The sequence below is a fragment of the Caenorhabditis briggsae genome, assembly GCF_000004555.2.
Source record: "Caenorhabditis briggsae complete genome, chrIII, whole genome shotgun sequence".
NCBI classification, from domain to species: domain Eukaryota; kingdom Metazoa; phylum Nematoda; class Chromadorea; order Rhabditida; family Rhabditidae; genus Caenorhabditis; species Caenorhabditis briggsae.
In genome coordinates, this window is record NC_013490.2 from 10,822,384 (window position 1) to 10,838,403 (window position 16,020).

The window sequence follows — 16,020 nt, forward strand, 5'->3', positions numbered from 1 at the left end:
TCCAGATGGGCATATTCCACCAATGGAAGAAAAACTTTCAGAAGATTTTCAGCGTAAATGATGTCTTGATCGGTAAGTTCGTTTCCATATTCGCTTGTCAAATAGATCTTCCTGATTTTTGGAAAAGTGTTTCGAAAAGATGGGAACACTAATTTTGCCTTTCCAAGATACACTTTCATTTTAATCGGCTCCTCTTTATGGAAAATTGATAATAGATGTTGAATCCACTGTTCCAAATTCTTTCCTTGATTCGACCACTCTAAATATAGACTACTAAATGATCGACCCTCTGTAAATACATCCACTCTGTCTGGTAGATCTTTCATGGTTTTGATTTCTTCTTCGTGATTTTTCTTCTTTGGGATTTCTTCCTCCCCCCCCAACTTTTGTGAAATACGGTATTCGTCAGTAAGGAGTCTGGAGCTCGGCTGTCCAGTTTTCGATCGATTTTGGAGGATGTAAAATAGACGTAGCTGAAAAAGAGGATAAAGCACTACTGAACAAGTACTGAAAAAGAGAAAAAAAACAGATCGGCAAATAGCTAAAAAACTAGTAACTTTCATTTCAAAAATTTTAACGCAAAGTTTTCAATCTAGGTCTTCCAAAATTTTCAAAGTGATCGGAAACCTCTGAAAATATTCAAAATGGCTGAAAAGCCGAAAATTAGTTTTAGTATGTTATATTTAAGTTCAGTAAATTATGGATAAAATTGACGGATAGGGTAATTTTATTGATAATAAATCACACAAAGATATCAGCTTGTCCCATTTTTCTTCTTGGCGTCTCCAGTTCCACATCCTCCTCGCATTCAGATTCAATCGCTTTTTTGCTGATAAGTTGAGGCATGGAGTTGTCAAATGAACGGGTCGTTGCCATGCTTCTCATGTCAGAGAGATGGACAATCACAGTAGTCAGGCGAAGGAAGACCGCCATTGTGGCAAGAGCCTGAAAAAAACAGCAGGAGTTTGAAATTTTCAATACTCTTTCACGTTGACCCAATTTTTCTCGGTTACTGTGAAAGATATCAAAAAGTTGTCAACTGATAAAATGTGTATCATAATATCAGTAATATTTTGTTAGTTGGCCATGTTTTGGTATCTCTTACAGTAACCGAGATAATTCAGGTCAACGATATGGTGTAGGATTACCATCATTAAGGGGGGAGGGGGTGTGTTCAGAAGTTTGAGAAAGGACAGAAAATTAAATTAGTAAACACGAGAAGAATATGAAAAATTTCAAGTTTCCTACCGTAGCAATCATTGTGGCCACTGTGCACACCAACGAGAATCCATTCATCGCATGACACACATCAGAAGTCAATTGTCCAGTTGCTGGAGCCTTCAAAAAACGACACGGCTCATCGAAAGACTTGATGAAGATGGCAGTGGTGTGGAAGAGATGGAATGCAGAGTAGAAGAAGGCGTGGAGCATGAAGAGCATTGTGAAGACACCAAATGCACGACGAGAAGAGCAGATTCCGATGAGTGACATGATTCCGAGAGCCGGCATGAGCATATCTGGAACCAATTAGGACTTCAAAATTTAAAATATCCCTGTTGGAGGATCGGAGCTGCCAACCAGTAAAAAGCTAGAAGGCACACCAGCTAGCTGGTTCAAATTATTCTACCTTTAGCATCCAACGCTTCTTCATCAACGAGAGAATTCGATTCGACCACTTTATAAGTGATCAAAAAGAGTGATCGGACCAAGAAGATGATGGTGATGAGTGCAGAAAGTGGTGCTTCGATTGATGAAAGGCATCCCATTTTTCGTTAGTAGAGGGTGAGAGAAGGTAATTAGAGAGAGTTAGAGAGTTAGTTGTCGAGTACTGTTGATTATCTGTAGAATCGTTCATATTTATGGGGGAAAGAAAATGGATTATGGGAGCAGGAGAGCATTCCACGGGGAAATTACTGAAATTTTTTTTGAAACGTGTCGACGACTTTAATGGGTCATAGAAGTCTGAACTTCGTAATTTTTGTTTCAGAAAATTGTGTCTATTGTAATAACTGTAATAGATTTCATTACCTTATCTAACTTCAAATTTTTGGATTACAGAGTTACTTGACTCCCTGAATCTCTTCACATACCATAATAGAAGGGCTAATTGACTTTGAGCTAATTTATCTAACTTTCTATAAAATATATCAAAAAGTGGTAAACTAGTAAAATGTATATCATGATATCACAAATATTTTGCTAGTTGACCACTTTTTGATATCTCTTAAAGTACCCGAGATAAATTAGGTCAAAGTCGGCAGCCTTCCATCCGCCAGTACACTCCACCAGACACTCATACTGCTCACTTTGAGCTAATTTATCTTAGTTCCTGTATGAGATTTCAAAAAGTTTTCAACTGACAAAATTTTTATCATAATAGCAGTGATATTATTTTAATTTATGCGTTTCGATACCTGTTACAATAACCAAGGTAAATTAAGTCAAAGTTGACAGTTCTGATCCCCATTTCGCTAACTTTGACCTAATTTTGTCAGCTGACCACGTTTTTTTTTCGGGTTACTGTAGTTCCCGTTCCGGTGTCCTCGAAACGTTCAAATTGAGTTGTTTTCTAATTTTTTCTTTGAAAGTAGCTATAGTAATCCGGAGGACAATATATGAAATCTCCAATGAAGGGCTCACACTTTAAATTTCGAAGTAATTGATTTCGTTTTCTGTAAAAGATTTCAGAAAATTTTAAATGATAAAATATTGTTGAGTTTATGATAAATATTTTATCAGTTGACAACTTTCAGATACCTCTGACTAGAATTGAGATAAATTGACTCAAAAATGTCCACACCAAAAAAAGTTACCGTAAACACTTTAATAGAACACTAACCGAATCGTTGAATTTGAGACTATGTATCTCATTTTCTGTGAAAAATATCAAAAAGTGGTTAATTGATAAAATGTTGCTGATATTATGAGAAACATTTTATTAGTTGACAACTTTTTGATCTCTTTCAAAAGAAGTGAGATATTTAGGCTCAAAGTAAACGGTGGCGTTCTATTAGAGTGTGTACGGTACATTTTTTAACATTTTGAAGTTCCAAAAACTGCCAGGAATCTTATTGGAATTCCTGAATCGCCTGAAACTTTTGTTATCTTAAATTTTCTGAAAAGTGATACCTGAAAATCCAGGCTCCGCCCACAAATCTAGGTTACGCGTCACAAAAGTCGATTTCCCCGCTCCACGTTGCTTTATCTCTTTTGTTTCAGCTGTTTTGATATTTTTCTATCAGATTCTATCACACCAAAGCAATCATTTCACATTCTTATTTGGCTTAAAACAAGACTAAAGGAACACGATCTAGTCTTCAAAAAAAAAATTATTCAAGCTAATGGCTAGAAAGGTTTTCTTTCAAAAGTTGAAATCTAAAAAATTCTGAAAACGTTTCCAGGAATTTGATCATAAAGTGAACAAGGAGATGGGCACCCAAGAGGAAGAATATTCAGCACCTGGAACTGATAAAAATGAGAATAGAAAAGAGGAAAAAACGAGTGATAATAAGAAGAAGAAAGATGAAAAAGAGCCAAGAACAGCGTTTGCGAAAAAAGGGGATCAAATGAAACCAATGTCTCCAAATCCGTTAGTAACTCCAAAAGGAACACCAAAAGATTCAAATCGACCGAAATGTGAGGCAACCAAGAATGAACCAAGTGTCAAGGGGAAGAAGGTAAATAGTCGAGTTTTTTGAAAAATGTAGAAAAAATCGTTCGAGAAAAAAAGTTACCGTCACGGACCTCGTTAATCCTATCTTTTAACTTTGCGCCAATTTATCTCGGTTACTGTAAGAGATATCAAAAAGTGGTCAACTGATAAAATTTTGCTAATATTATGATAAACAATTTATCAGTTGAGCACTTTCTGATATCTAGTACAGGAAATGAGATTTGTGTTCTTAAAGTGGCTACAGTATTTTGAAATAGAGGTCCTTTCAAAAGTAAACTCATATTTTTAAATTGTTATGTCATAGTAAGAGGAAAACAAGAAATTTTAGTCTGATTTTATAGTTTTGAATTTTAAGGGAATTCCAAAAAAAATTTGAAAACGAAATTTCTGCCAAAATCAGTCAAATTGAGTGTCAACCGAAAAACATCCTAATTTGAATTTTTCAGTAAAAAATGGTCAAATTTGGAGCCCTGGAAAGGTGTTCCAGAATTTTCTGATTTGTCTGAAAATTCCAGTGTACACTAAACAAGAATAGAACTAAATTTTTGTAATTAACCTTTTTTTTTGCGAAATTTCATTCTGATGAGATCTGTCAAATTGCCCGCGGTATGTCCGGGGTATCAGGTTCCTGTGATAAAATAGAAGAAAATCAAAAAGAAATGTAACAAAATTGGTTTATTATGAACAAGTTAGAAAGAAAAAACAAATAAAACCTTAGAATTCAAGCAAACTCACTTAAAATCCTTTAAAAAGTCTCTCCAAAAACTACGAGCCAAATCCAAGCTCGCAATCACTCAAAACTAAATTCAAATTGTGCGCGCGCCGAGCGGGATAGCGGAGTGTCGTTGCGTGGTTAGAGGGAACCTTTAGAAGGGGTTGGAGGGTAGATGCCCCAGGCAACTGTCATTTGAAACAAAAAAAGTGCCAAAAACGGCAAAATTGACACTAAAATGCCATTTATTTGGCTTAGCTCGATAGCTGCAAAGCACTTGTCCACTACAAAATTAAAGCTCTATTTTTGGGATGTCCCAAGGCAGTTTTGCCATAAACTGTATAGACAAAGTTTAAAATAAAAGCAAATTCGGCCAAAATCTAAAAATTCAGAACAGTCTAGAAAAAAATTTTCCAGAACAACTCTGATCATGAGCCAGTCAAAGATCGTTCCCAAATGTCCTCATACGGCTCAGCGAACCCAAAAACGGCAGCAAAAGATTTTCAATGGTTAGAAGAGTCGATCAACAAACTTCCATGTTTTCATGGATTCATTGGAAGAGAGGATCTGAATTCTTTACTCAAAAACACCGGCGATTTTTTGATTCGAACATCAGTCCAAGCCAACAAACAAGAAGTCGAAAAAAGGAAGAAAAATCAGCAAGATGTAAAGGTTTTGGTGAATTTGAGTCGAGAGAAATGTGCGAAAAAAGAGGCAAAGGAAGCGAAAATGGCTGGAGTTGGCGATGTTGGACGGAGAGAATTCGTTATTTCGGTTTACTGTAGTTAGTTATTCTATTTGTTTTCATTATTTAAATAGAAATCTAAATTCTAGGAGACAAAGAAAATCCTAAACCTGGCAAGCCAGTCTACACCCCGATCCGTAACCTCGTTATCAAAAGAGACAACGGGCAAATACACGTGGAACCTCTCAAAAATTTCAAGACAATGACCGACTTTTTCGCGTATTATCTGAAGAACACTGGAGTTTGCAAAGAGGTAACAGTAGTAACAAATTGTGTAAAGCCTCTAATAGAAGTGCCTCTAACTTTAATCCAATTGATCTCGGTGCACGTAAGAGGTATCAAAAATCTTTCAACTGACAAAATGTTACTAATTTTATGATAAACATCTTATTGGTAGACTACGTTTTGATATCTTTTACAGAAAGCGAGATAAATGAGGTCAAAGTTAGGAAGCCCTTCTATTACAGGTTTTGTACTTAATTTGTCTCGGATCCTGGAAAAAACAACAAAACGTTGAAAAAAATAGAACCAAATGGACAATATATGTTTCTAGACGGATTTCCAATTGCTCAATCCAATCAATCTATCCACATGGGAATTCGTTCATGAAGACATTGATCTGCAATCAAAAAAGCTTGGAGAAGGCGCGTTTGGAGAAGTTCGAGTCGGAAAAATGAAAGTGAAAACGACGAAAAAGACAGTGGAAGTGGCGGTGAAGATGTTGAGAAATTCGGATGTCGTCACACGAGAACAGGTATCAGAATTGCTTCACGAGGCACGTGTCATGCGGATGATGGACCATAAAAATGTGTTGAGAAGTTATGGAATTGCAGTGGTGAAGGAGCCGTTGTATCTGATGACCGAGTTGTGTGCTTGTGAGTTTTAGAGGGAATTTTTTGTCAGAAATCGCGCCCCAGCGAACCTCAAAATTTTGCTTCTATTTTCAAAGTTTCAGTGGACACTAGTCAACTTTGAAGCCCTGAAAATCTATTCCAGAATTTCTCGATTTGTCTGACATTGTTAGAGTAGATCAAACAAAAGTGGTGCTTCATTTTTGTAGTTGACAACACGGCCTCGCGGAAGGGAACCTAGATTTAAAATTGGAAAGCTTTCGCGCTTAAGCGCGTCAAGTTTGGACGCGTAGCGCGGTCGCGTCGCGGCTTTTTGGTGAGTAACGACTTAACAACGTTTAACTTCACGTTTTTTTCAAAACACGTTTTAAAATTTTCGAATCTGGCACGCAGCCAACTTTTGTGTGCGACGAAGCGCGCGTTTTTCAGGTTCCCAATCGCGATGCCGTGGACAACTTTTTTGTACAATTGCGCTCTAGCGAAATATGCTACCTGGAAGAACCCTCTTCTTTGAAGCGCGCCTGAACGGTAGTCCAATTTGAGGTCCTGAAAAAGTAGTGCAAAATTTTTCGATTTGTCTGAAATTTTCAGAGTAGACTAAACAAAAATAGAGCTTTATTTTAGTAGTTGACAACTTTTTTGTGCAAATGCGCTCCAGCGAGATATGCCACGTCAAAGCCGGCGCCTGTGGAACGGGGGCCGCCGCCTCAAGAACTTCTGAAATTTTAAGGATAGACCGCCGCCTCGGGCACTTCCAAGCATCATATCCCGCTAGAGCGCATTTTCACAAAAAAACTACAAAAATGAAGCACTAGTGTTGTTTTGTATAATGTGAAATAATCGAAAAATGTTGGATTATTTTTTTAGGACTCTAAAGTTGATTTTAAAAAACTACGTTTGTTTTTTTTTTGGAATTTGGAGCCGTCTTGGTACTTCCAAATGCTTCCAAAAAAAATTAGAGTTCAGTTCATTTTTTTCCAGGCGGTGCACTTCGCGAGTACCTACGGGAGAATCAAGATACAGTAACCCTAGCTGATAAGTTGGCATTTGTACTAGGCGCGGCAAAAGGTGTCGAATATCTACATTCCCAAAAAACCATTCATCGAGACTTGGCAGTTCGAAATATTTTCTTGACTGAGGATAAAACGGTTAATCGAAGTTTGAGATTTTAATTTTTAATATCTGAAATTTTTCAGCCAAAAGTGTCTGACTTTGGATTGGCGAAAGTAACGGATCGATACGAAATGAAAGAGCAATGCAAGATTCCAGTACGGTATTTGGCTCCCGAGACACTTGAGAACTTTATCTTCACACCCAAAACTGACGTCTTCTCGTTTGGATGCGTGATTTGGGAGATTTATGAAAATGGACACCAACCGCATGACGGGAAAAATGCGCAGACTATTCGGAATTTAGTGGGACTGGAATTTCAGAGCTTTTGGAAATTTTCAAATATTTCAGACAAAAAAGAATCAATTCTTGAAATTGACGTCTTCTGCACCTGCCGAACTACGAAAACTAGTCAGCGAAAAAGTATTCACAGCGGATCCTGAGAATCGGTGCTCTATGTCTGCGGTAGGGATATTTGAAATTAAAAAAAAATTGTTGAGAAAAAAATTTTCAGGTTGTCCAAAGTGTCGAAAAGATTGAAAAGCCACCTGCTGGAGCGATGAAATGATGTAGAACTTTTTTTTATTGATTTTTATTCTTTTGAAATACAATGTTTGTGAAAAAACGCATTGTCTGTTAAAATCACGATTTTTGAAATTTTTCTAAAATTCCGAAATCGATTCCCATTTCCCGATTTAAATTAGCCTTGAGATTCAAAGGTTTTTCGAAAAATCAGTGAAAAAATTTGAAAAAATTCGAAATCACTGAAACTACTGTAGTTTTGAGAGAAAATTTAAAAACTATGAAAATGGAAATTACTGTAGTTTCTTGGAAGGAACTTCGAAATTTTAAAATATGAAGATTACTGTAGTTTTCAGAAAAGTTTTGAAAATTATTTTAAAAATGAAGATTACTGTAGTTTTCAGAAAAGTTTTGAAAATTATTTTAAAAATGAAGATTACTGTAGTTTTCAGAAAAGTTTTGAAAATTATTTTAAAAATGAAGATTACTGTAGTTTTGACAGAAATTTTGAACGCTTCAAAATGAGGATTAGTGTAGTTTTGAGAGAACGTTTGAAAATTATAAAAATGAGGATTACCGTAGTTGTTTGAGAGAAATTTTGAAAACTATAAAATATGACGATTACTGTAGTTTTGATAGAATAGTCGAAAAATTCAAACAAAGACTACTGTTGTTTTGAGAGAAGTTTTGAAAATTTTAAAAATAAAGATTACGGTAATTTTGAGAGAAATTTTGGAAACTTGTAAAAAAGAAAATTACTGTAGTTTTGAAAAAAAAATTCGAAAAATTTATGAAAAATTGAGATCACTGTAGTTTTTAGAGAAAAATTCTAATTTTTCAAATATGAAGATAACTATAGGGACATGGAATAATTTCTTATTGAATGAGCTACGATGGCGCATCTGGTAACTTTGACCCAATTTTTTATCGGTTACTGTAAACGATATCAAAAAGTTGTCAACTAACAAAATTTTTATGATTTAATAATAAACATTTTGTCAGTTGACCACGTTTTGATATCTTTAATAGGAATCGAGATAACTTGGGTCAAAGTTGAGAGTGCGAGAGTTTGTGCGTGGAGAGGGAAGGCCCCCTACTGTAATCTTTAATTCAATTTATCTTGGTTTTTATGGGAAATGTCAAAAATTGTCAACTCATAAAATGTTAATCATAATATCAACAACATTTTGTCAGTTGACTATTATTTGATACCTGCTACAGTAACCAAGATAAATTAGATCAAAGTTAGCGAATTTTCCCTATAAATTTCAAGAAACGTGTTTTTGAACTTCTAAAGTTGTAAGCATTTTCCCTCCTCCCTTTTCGTGTATTTCCAATCAATTCAGCCATTTCGATTTGAGACTTCTAACCATTGTCAAAAGAACAGGTTCAAAGTGAGTAAAAATTCAAATCAAAAATCTCAAAATCGTCTTCCAGATGCCACTTCCAAACAAAGGAGGAGAGCCAGAGTTCAAGTTGAAAGTGGAGCCCGCTGACAAAATAGCCATCAAATACAACATGAAAGACGAGGCAACAGTGCCATTGAGCATTATGAATCCAACGAAGGAGCGCATTTGCTACAAGGTCAAATGCACCGACAATGAAATCTTCCGTGTTCGCCCGCCACTTGGATTAGTTGAGCCAGGAAAGACGGCTGCTGTGAAGATCACTCTTAAACCAAAGGCTGGAATTGATCCGAATAGACACTTCTTTGCAATCTACCACGTGGCATGCTCCGATCCAAAAGCGGATCCGAGAAAAATCTGGACTGCTGACACGAAGCCAGACGGAGTGATCAGAATGCAAGCACTTTTGGAAACTGATGAACCGGCGGCGGAGGAGAAGAAAAAGGGAGGAGATGATGAGAAGAAGGAGAAGGAGAAGGATGATGGAGAGAAGAAGGAGGAGAAGAAGGAATAATAGAGAAGAAGTCTCATTTGTCTCAAAACGCCTTTCTTCGAAAAATAAATTCGTTCTTGTGTTTTGTAATTTTTTATTGAATTTATCATAAGCATTTAAAGAAAGTGCGCTATGTCGCACTTTCTTGGCTTCCCGCCAATTCTTGAATTTTTGAACGTTTTTTGAAAATTTGAGCGCCTAAGCTCTGTGTTTTGTCGCTACTCATACTCAGCTGTCAGCTGGCGACCGCTACGCCGACACGCGACGCGTCCGAACTTGGCTCGGTGCCAAATTTCAATGATTGAGACTAAAACTAATTTTTTTATATTTCAAGTTTAAAGATTTTTGAAGAAACCACTGTATCCTAAATTAGAGTTTTGGAAAAATTGCTGAAAATCCGGGAAATAAATAATCTTTTGGATTACGGTAGTTTTCGTTCCGGAATCTTCCAGTTTATCGAAACTTTTGTAAAATAAATAAATGTGCCTTTGATACTGTAGCTCAATTTTTCGTTTTTTTTTCAAATATTTTTTGAAAAAATAGACTGAAATCTCGAAAAGAACGTACAAAAATTTATGAAAATCACTATAAAAAATATATTCAAAATTATAATACTTACGAAAATTTGAGCTACAGTAATCCGCCGAAAAATACCCTGAAATTCGGCACTTCTAACTTTGACCCAATTTATCTCGATTACTGTAAAAGATATAAAAAAAAGTCAACTGATAAAATGTTACTGATATCATGATAAATAATTTATTAGTTGACCACATTTTGATATCTATTACACGAACCGAGATAAATTGGCTCAAAATTTGGATACCTGCTGAGCTGCGCAGTTGGGAACCTGGGGGGGGGGGGTGCTGTTTGAACCCTTCAGCCGGACCGATTTCAATTTACTATTTCCCATTATTATAAAAGATATCTTCAGATTTTGAAGATTTAACTGAATATAATTAGTTTAGAAATAAGATCAAAGTTGGCAGTGTGTCCGGTGCTAATTTATCCCGGTTTCTGTAAGAGATATCAAAAAGTGGTCGGCTAACAAAATGTTTATCATAATCTCAAAAATATTTTATCAGTTTACCGTTTTTTATGTCTCTCACAGGAACCGAGATAAATGAGCTTAAAGTTGGCAGTGTGTCCGTTGCTTTATACGGGCGGATAAGAAATCCTCAAGCCGGCAGCTTTGACCTAATTTATTTTGGTTACTGTAAGAGATATCAGGAAGTAATCAACTAATAAAATGTTACTGATATTATGACACTTATTTTGTTAGTTGACTACTTTTTGCAATGTTGCACAGGAACCAAGATAAATTGGCTCAAAGGAATGTTCTTCAATTTTTTAAACGAAGTTCTGACCTAACTTTTGATCTTTGGTAAAAGGGATTTTTGAATAAATAGGTTTATTATCAACAAGAAAACATTTGAGAAGATTTGAAAATCTAGTTTCTGTATCCCTGATTTCCGGAGACGGCGCTGTTGGCGTTTCTCTGTGGGCATGGGCAGTATTGAGCATCTTGTCCTGGCTCTCCTTCCTCTCCTGGACTTCCAGCAGCACCATTTGGTCCATCATCTCCCTTCTCTCCCTGTGGTCCACGCTCTCCTGGTGGTCCAGCGATTCCAGTTGCTCCACGATCTCCTTGCTCTCCTTGGTCTCCAGACTCTCCTGGTGCTCCTGGAGTTCCCTTGGCTCCTGGAAGCCCGATTTGATGCTCAACATCGGCTCCTGGCTCTCCAGTTGGTCCTTCCTCTCCGGCGGCTCCTGGTGGTCCGACTGGTCCAAGGGATCCTGGCATTCCTGGGGATCCATCTCTTCCTGGCATAGCGGCTTGTCCACGAGCTCCACGCATTCCACGGGCTCCTGGCTTTCCTTGGGATCCTGGTGGTCCTTGTGGTCCGGCTGGACAGGTGAAGCATCCCTCGTATTGTTGGGTTTGGGCCTTGGCGTCATCGGCATCCTCTCCGTCGTGTCCTGGAACTCCTGGAATTCCATCTGGTCCATCGTGTCCTGGGGTTCCCTTTGGTCCGGCTGGTCCAGCTGGGCAAGAGTTCTCGGTGTTGCAGTTGCACTTGTCTCCTGGTCCGGCTGAAATAGAATTTCTTAGATTTCTGTTATATTCTTGAATCTTTAAAGAACATACCTGATGGAGATCCATCTGGATTGATTGGAGAAGCTCCTGGATGTCCAGTGACCGATGGTGGGACTCCGATGACTCCTGGAAGGTTTGGAGGGTTCGACGATCCAGTGTTGCCACCTGGGAATCCAGAGTTTGGTCCTCCTGGGAATCCACCGTGTGGTCCAGATGGTCCGCTTGGACCGGATGGTCCAGATCCATATCCTCCGTATCCACCGTATCCTCCAGCCTGCCTACGGACACGTCCGAACTTTTGCATGTCCATGTAGATCTGGTCGACCTCAATACGCCACGCCTCCATTTCGGTGGTCAGCTCGTCGCGGATCATCGAGACTTGTTGAGAGATTTGTGGGACCAAACAGATCCACAGGAGCATGGAAACAGCGCCAAGGGCGCAGGCCGTGTAGCCCACAACCACGTACATCTTCTGGGAAATTTTGAAAATTTGAAAAAAAATATATATATAAATTAAAAAAGTTCTTTAAGAAAAAATTAAGAAAATTCTGGAAATTCGGGAATTTCCTGAGAGGCACAAAAATAGAAAATCCGGAGGCAAAATGATCCTTCCTACCTCCTGCCTACCCTTTTATACCCCGTCCATATACCGTACTCCCGTATATAAGCACCGCCCCTTGTCCTTCGATCCCCGTCTTGTCCTATAAATGATAAAATCACCCCTGCATTTGCATATTATTATTGTCCTTTGCTTATCTCCGAGATGACCTAGATTTCTCCGTCAAGGACCTGTTCCTCACGGGGTTTGGACGACTAAATAATAACAATAATACAATAGAAAAAGAAAAATCAAATTTTATTGAAAAGGGCAAAAATAAATATAATCTAGACGACAAAGAATTATGCTGCCGGTGGTTGATTTGCAGATGATGACGTGGATGGCTCGCCGAATGTTGCATGGTACTCCTGCTGACCGCCTCCTTCTGCTCCTTGCTGATCACTTGTTCCATAGTATTCGTTGTAGTACTGGCTGCCGTCCTCTTGATAATACGATGACGTCGCGGCTTCTTGGCTGAAAAATAAAGGAATTTTAGGAGCGATGTTCTTGTTTAAAGGCGCATAGCTCTAAATCCTCGAAAACAAAAAACTTCGGGTATTGGAGGTGCGGGACATGAAAAAAGATAATATTCTCGAAATTTCGTTCATTGAAGCCCCTCGAGGATCTGAACTTGTGGACCCACCGTTCTCAAAACTGAAGGAATTACGGTAGTTCAAGCTAACTTTCCGAAAAAAATGTAACACTTTTTCAATTTCCGAAAATCACAAAAATTTAGAATGTTTCGTTTTCAGAGTTTTAAAATGAGCCCAAACACAAGTACCGTAAAACCTCTAATAGAAGGGCCCCCATATCTCGGTTCCTGTAAGAGATATCAAAATTTTGTCAGATGACAAAACGCTCCTGATATTATGATAAGCATTTTATCAGTTGAGAACTTTTTGATATCTTGGACAGGAACCGAGATATGGGGGCCCTTTTATTACAGGTTTCACGATATGCTTCTTTAAATTTGAAATTTTAGAGTTTGAAGACGCAGAATTGCGCTTCAGAAGACGTCAGAATTCGGTTTCTAGAAAATTCTATTTCAAAACTACTCAAAAAAAAAAACTGCGAAAAATCTTGAAAGTGAATTTCGTGCTATTTCTGAGAATCTGGGAGCCGGCTTGTGTCGATTTAAGAGACAGCTCGGCGGCGATTTTAAAAAAAAAAAGTCCAGCTAAAATAGTTGCTAAGTCGCAACTCATATGGCGACCACTACGCCGACACGTGACGCCTCTAAAATTGGCTGGGTGCCAATTTTTAAATTAAGGTTCGAAATACCGAATAATCGCCAACTCACCCTTCATACCCTTGCTGATAATAAGCATCAGCTCCCTGTTGATCGTAACCATAGCCATTTTCTCCTTCTTGAGTCCCATAACCACCATACTGATTGTAGCTATCGTATCCCTCGTGTCTGGAACATGAGCAATTGAAATTTACTGTAAAATAAATAAATAAATAAATAAAATAAATAAATTAGAAGAGCCTGTTCTTCTTTTATTCCGAGGTGCCGTCGGAGAGCTCTTCTATTAAAGGGGCCCTTCTAATAAAGGTTTTACGGTAATAGTAAGCAAAAGATATTTTCTCACCTTCCATAATAGTCATCATATCCTCCTCTATCGTCATATCCATCATATCCGCCACCTTGATACGAACTGTATTGATCTCGAGAGTAGTCGTCGTATCTTCCAGCCTTTGGCTCTCTACCGTACCCACCTCCTCTATCGAATCCACCACGTCCTCCTCCTCTTCCACCACGACCACCTCGACCTCTTTCTCGGAACTCTTCTCCTGGAAAAACCTGTATTAGAAAGGCATGTCCTTCAATTAGAGAGTGCCTAACCCCCCCCCCCCCCCACTCACTCTTCCTTTTCTTCTCCCTCTCCTTCACACCTCCTCGCGATCTTCGTTTCTCTCCAGGAGGCCTATCGATGCCGGGAATCGGTTCTCTAAAATCCTCTCTACGATATCCTCGATCTCCGATTGGTGGTCTATCAACACCAGGGATAGGTTCTCTGGATCTATCGGGTCTATCTCCCGCAGGTGGTCGATCGACTCCAGGGACGGGTTCTCTATTATATCCCACAGGAGGTCGATTAACTGCTGGAATCGACTCCTCGTCTCGATGTCTGCTCTTTTCGGTAGTGGTTGCTCGTTTCGACGGTGGATGCCCTGCTGGCGGTCTATCCACTCCTGGAATACCCTTCGAATGATCGGCAGGCGTATAATTGTATCGTTGATTCCACCGCTCCTCTCCTCGCTTCTTTATCAATTCCATCGCTCGCTCATCATGCTCCCTGGCTTCTGGAGTGTCCTCACATCCAAACTCATTACATTGCTCTTCAATCTCCTTCATCGCTTCTTCCACAGACATTCCCGTCTCTTTCGCCAGTTGTCTAGCATGATATCTCTTCACAGACACCGGCGAGTTCTTGTTGAGTCCAGCAGGTAACGCATTCATTCCAGTCAGTTCTATGAATCCTCGACGTCTCGGGAAGCCACCGGCTCGACTGTTTTCCTGGTTCGCCTGCTCTCTAGCCTCTTCAAGTAGCCTTTTCTTCTTTTTTCGGTTACTTTCCCCTTGCTTCTCGTCCTTTTTCAGCCGTTCTGCTCGCTTTCCAGCACGAGCGCCAGCCAGGAATAACGTTTTTCGCAGAGGTGGACGGACGAATACAATTGGAGTCTGTTCAGGAACTTGTTGATCGCTGAAAAAAGAAAAAATTGTTTTAAATATATATTTTTTTTGCAAAAAATTATTCACATAACCAAAAAGAGAACTCCTGAAATTGAGAAAAAATCCGTTTTCTTACGATTTTAGGTCTTTTGTAACAGTTTTCGCTGATTTTTTCTCCGGAATATATCGGAAAACCTGAGAAAAATCTGGAAAAAAAAACTGAAAATAGAAATAGAAAATAGTAATATCTGCATTTTGTCGTCAGGTCTAACACCTCGTTTCGGTGTTTGCAGAGTCCCTAACCACAGTGATTTTTAGCTCAAAAATATCAATTCGTACTCTAGAATTCTCATTTTTGGCTCAAAATCTGTTATTTTTAGCTTATTTCGCTTGCTTTTGTGCAGAAAATCAAGTAGATTCACATAAAAATGAAACAAGGAGTCATGGTTTTTGTCGATATTTCTCCCAGAATATCTCAAAAATCAAGCGAAATAAGCTAAAAAAAACAGATTTTGAGCCAAAAATGAGCATTCTAGAGTAAAATTGATATTTTTGAGCTAAAAAATCACTGTTGTTAGGGATTCTCTGCAAACACCGAAACGATGTATTTGACCTGACGACAAAATGCAGATAATCCTATTTTCAGGTTTTTCGATATATTCCGAGGGAAACATCAGCAAAAACCTGAAAAAAAACACTGAAAATTGAAAAAAATCGGATTTTTTTCTCAATTTCAGGATTTTAGGATATTTCAGAATTAAGCAAGAAAAAAACCAACTTACGGTGGAAGTAGCTCGTTTGGAATGGGCATCACTCTGTTGTGATCTCTATAAATTATCAAGAATTGATCTATGTTATGTATTTGTCACTTACGGAAGCACTCGTAACTCATCTGGAATCGGAGCGATCATCTCTGGCTTTACACTGAAAAAATCTTTTTTTTTTCATATTTGTAATCCGGGCCTTTCCCGGGCCTTCGCAGGCACTGCCACAGTTTCTTTCAGAATCAATATTTTCAGACAAACTACATCGGATATGATAGAGCTCGACGAGTACTACAAAATGATACAATGCGGAATACTGTATCTTCTCTATGAACAAAGTTACAGACGAAAAAGAACGAAAGATTCCACCA

General features: G+C 38.4%; 5 protein-coding genes across 5 annotated transcripts in view; 2 read left to right on the forward strand and 3 right to left on the reverse strand.

Annotated features, from left to right (window-relative positions):
* Window positions 1-741: 741 nt before the first annotated feature.
* CBG03550 lies at window positions 742-1,766 on the reverse strand (the record flags this gene model as incomplete). Its single annotated transcript, XM_002646987.1, has 3 exons — window positions 742-945; window positions 1,249-1,517; window positions 1,628-1,766. The coding sequence occupies 3 exons, from the start codon at window positions 1,764-1,766 to the stop codon at window positions 742-744; spliced, it is 612 nt and encodes a 203-aa protein (XP_002647033.1).
* Window positions 1,767-3,341: 1,575 nt separating this feature from the next.
* CBG03551 lies at window positions 3,342-7,659 on the forward strand (the record flags this gene model as incomplete). The annotated part of the gene is made up of 9 exons (XM_045244391.1): window positions 3,342-3,353; window positions 3,402-3,677; window positions 4,803-5,169; window positions 5,220-5,383; window positions 5,684-6,005; window positions 6,963-7,129; window positions 7,178-7,396; window positions 7,443-7,556; window positions 7,606-7,659. 9 exons carry the CDS (start codon window positions 3,342-3,344, stop codon window positions 7,657-7,659), a joined length of 1,695 nt encoding a protein of 564 aa, XP_045092424.1.
* A 1,391-nt stretch (window positions 7,660-9,050) lies between these two features.
* On the forward strand, window positions 9,051-9,533 carry CBG03552 (the record flags this gene model as incomplete). Its single annotated transcript, XM_002646989.1, has 1 exon — window positions 9,051-9,533. The coding sequence occupies one exon, from the start codon at window positions 9,051-9,053 to the stop codon at window positions 9,531-9,533; it is 483 nt and encodes a 160-aa protein (XP_002647035.1).
* Window positions 9,534-10,962: 1,429 nt separating this feature from the next.
* Cbr-dpy-17 lies at window positions 10,963-12,079 on the reverse strand (the record flags this gene model as incomplete). Its single annotated transcript, XM_002646990.1, has 2 exons — window positions 10,963-11,606; window positions 11,662-12,079. The coding sequence occupies 2 exons, from the start codon at window positions 12,077-12,079 to the stop codon at window positions 10,963-10,965; spliced, it is 1,062 nt and encodes a 353-aa protein (XP_002647036.1).
* A 431-nt stretch (window positions 12,080-12,510) lies between these two features.
* CBG03554 overlaps window positions 12,511-16,020 on the reverse strand; it is a gene marked incomplete at both ends in the record, with an annotated part of 5,725 nt that continues 2,215 nt past the window's right edge. The window contains 6 exons of the mRNA XM_045244392.1: window positions 12,511-12,682; window positions 13,509-13,625; window positions 13,801-14,002; window positions 14,075-14,916; window positions 15,668-15,712; window positions 15,759-15,809. Of these exons, the coding sequence (XP_045092425.1) occupies window positions 12,511-12,682; window positions 13,509-13,625; window positions 13,801-14,002; window positions 14,075-14,916; window positions 15,668-15,712; window positions 15,759-15,809 (1,429 nt within the window). The remainder of the gene's footprint in view (window positions 12,683-13,508; window positions 13,626-13,800; window positions 14,003-14,074; window positions 14,917-15,667; window positions 15,713-15,758; window positions 15,810-16,020) is intronic.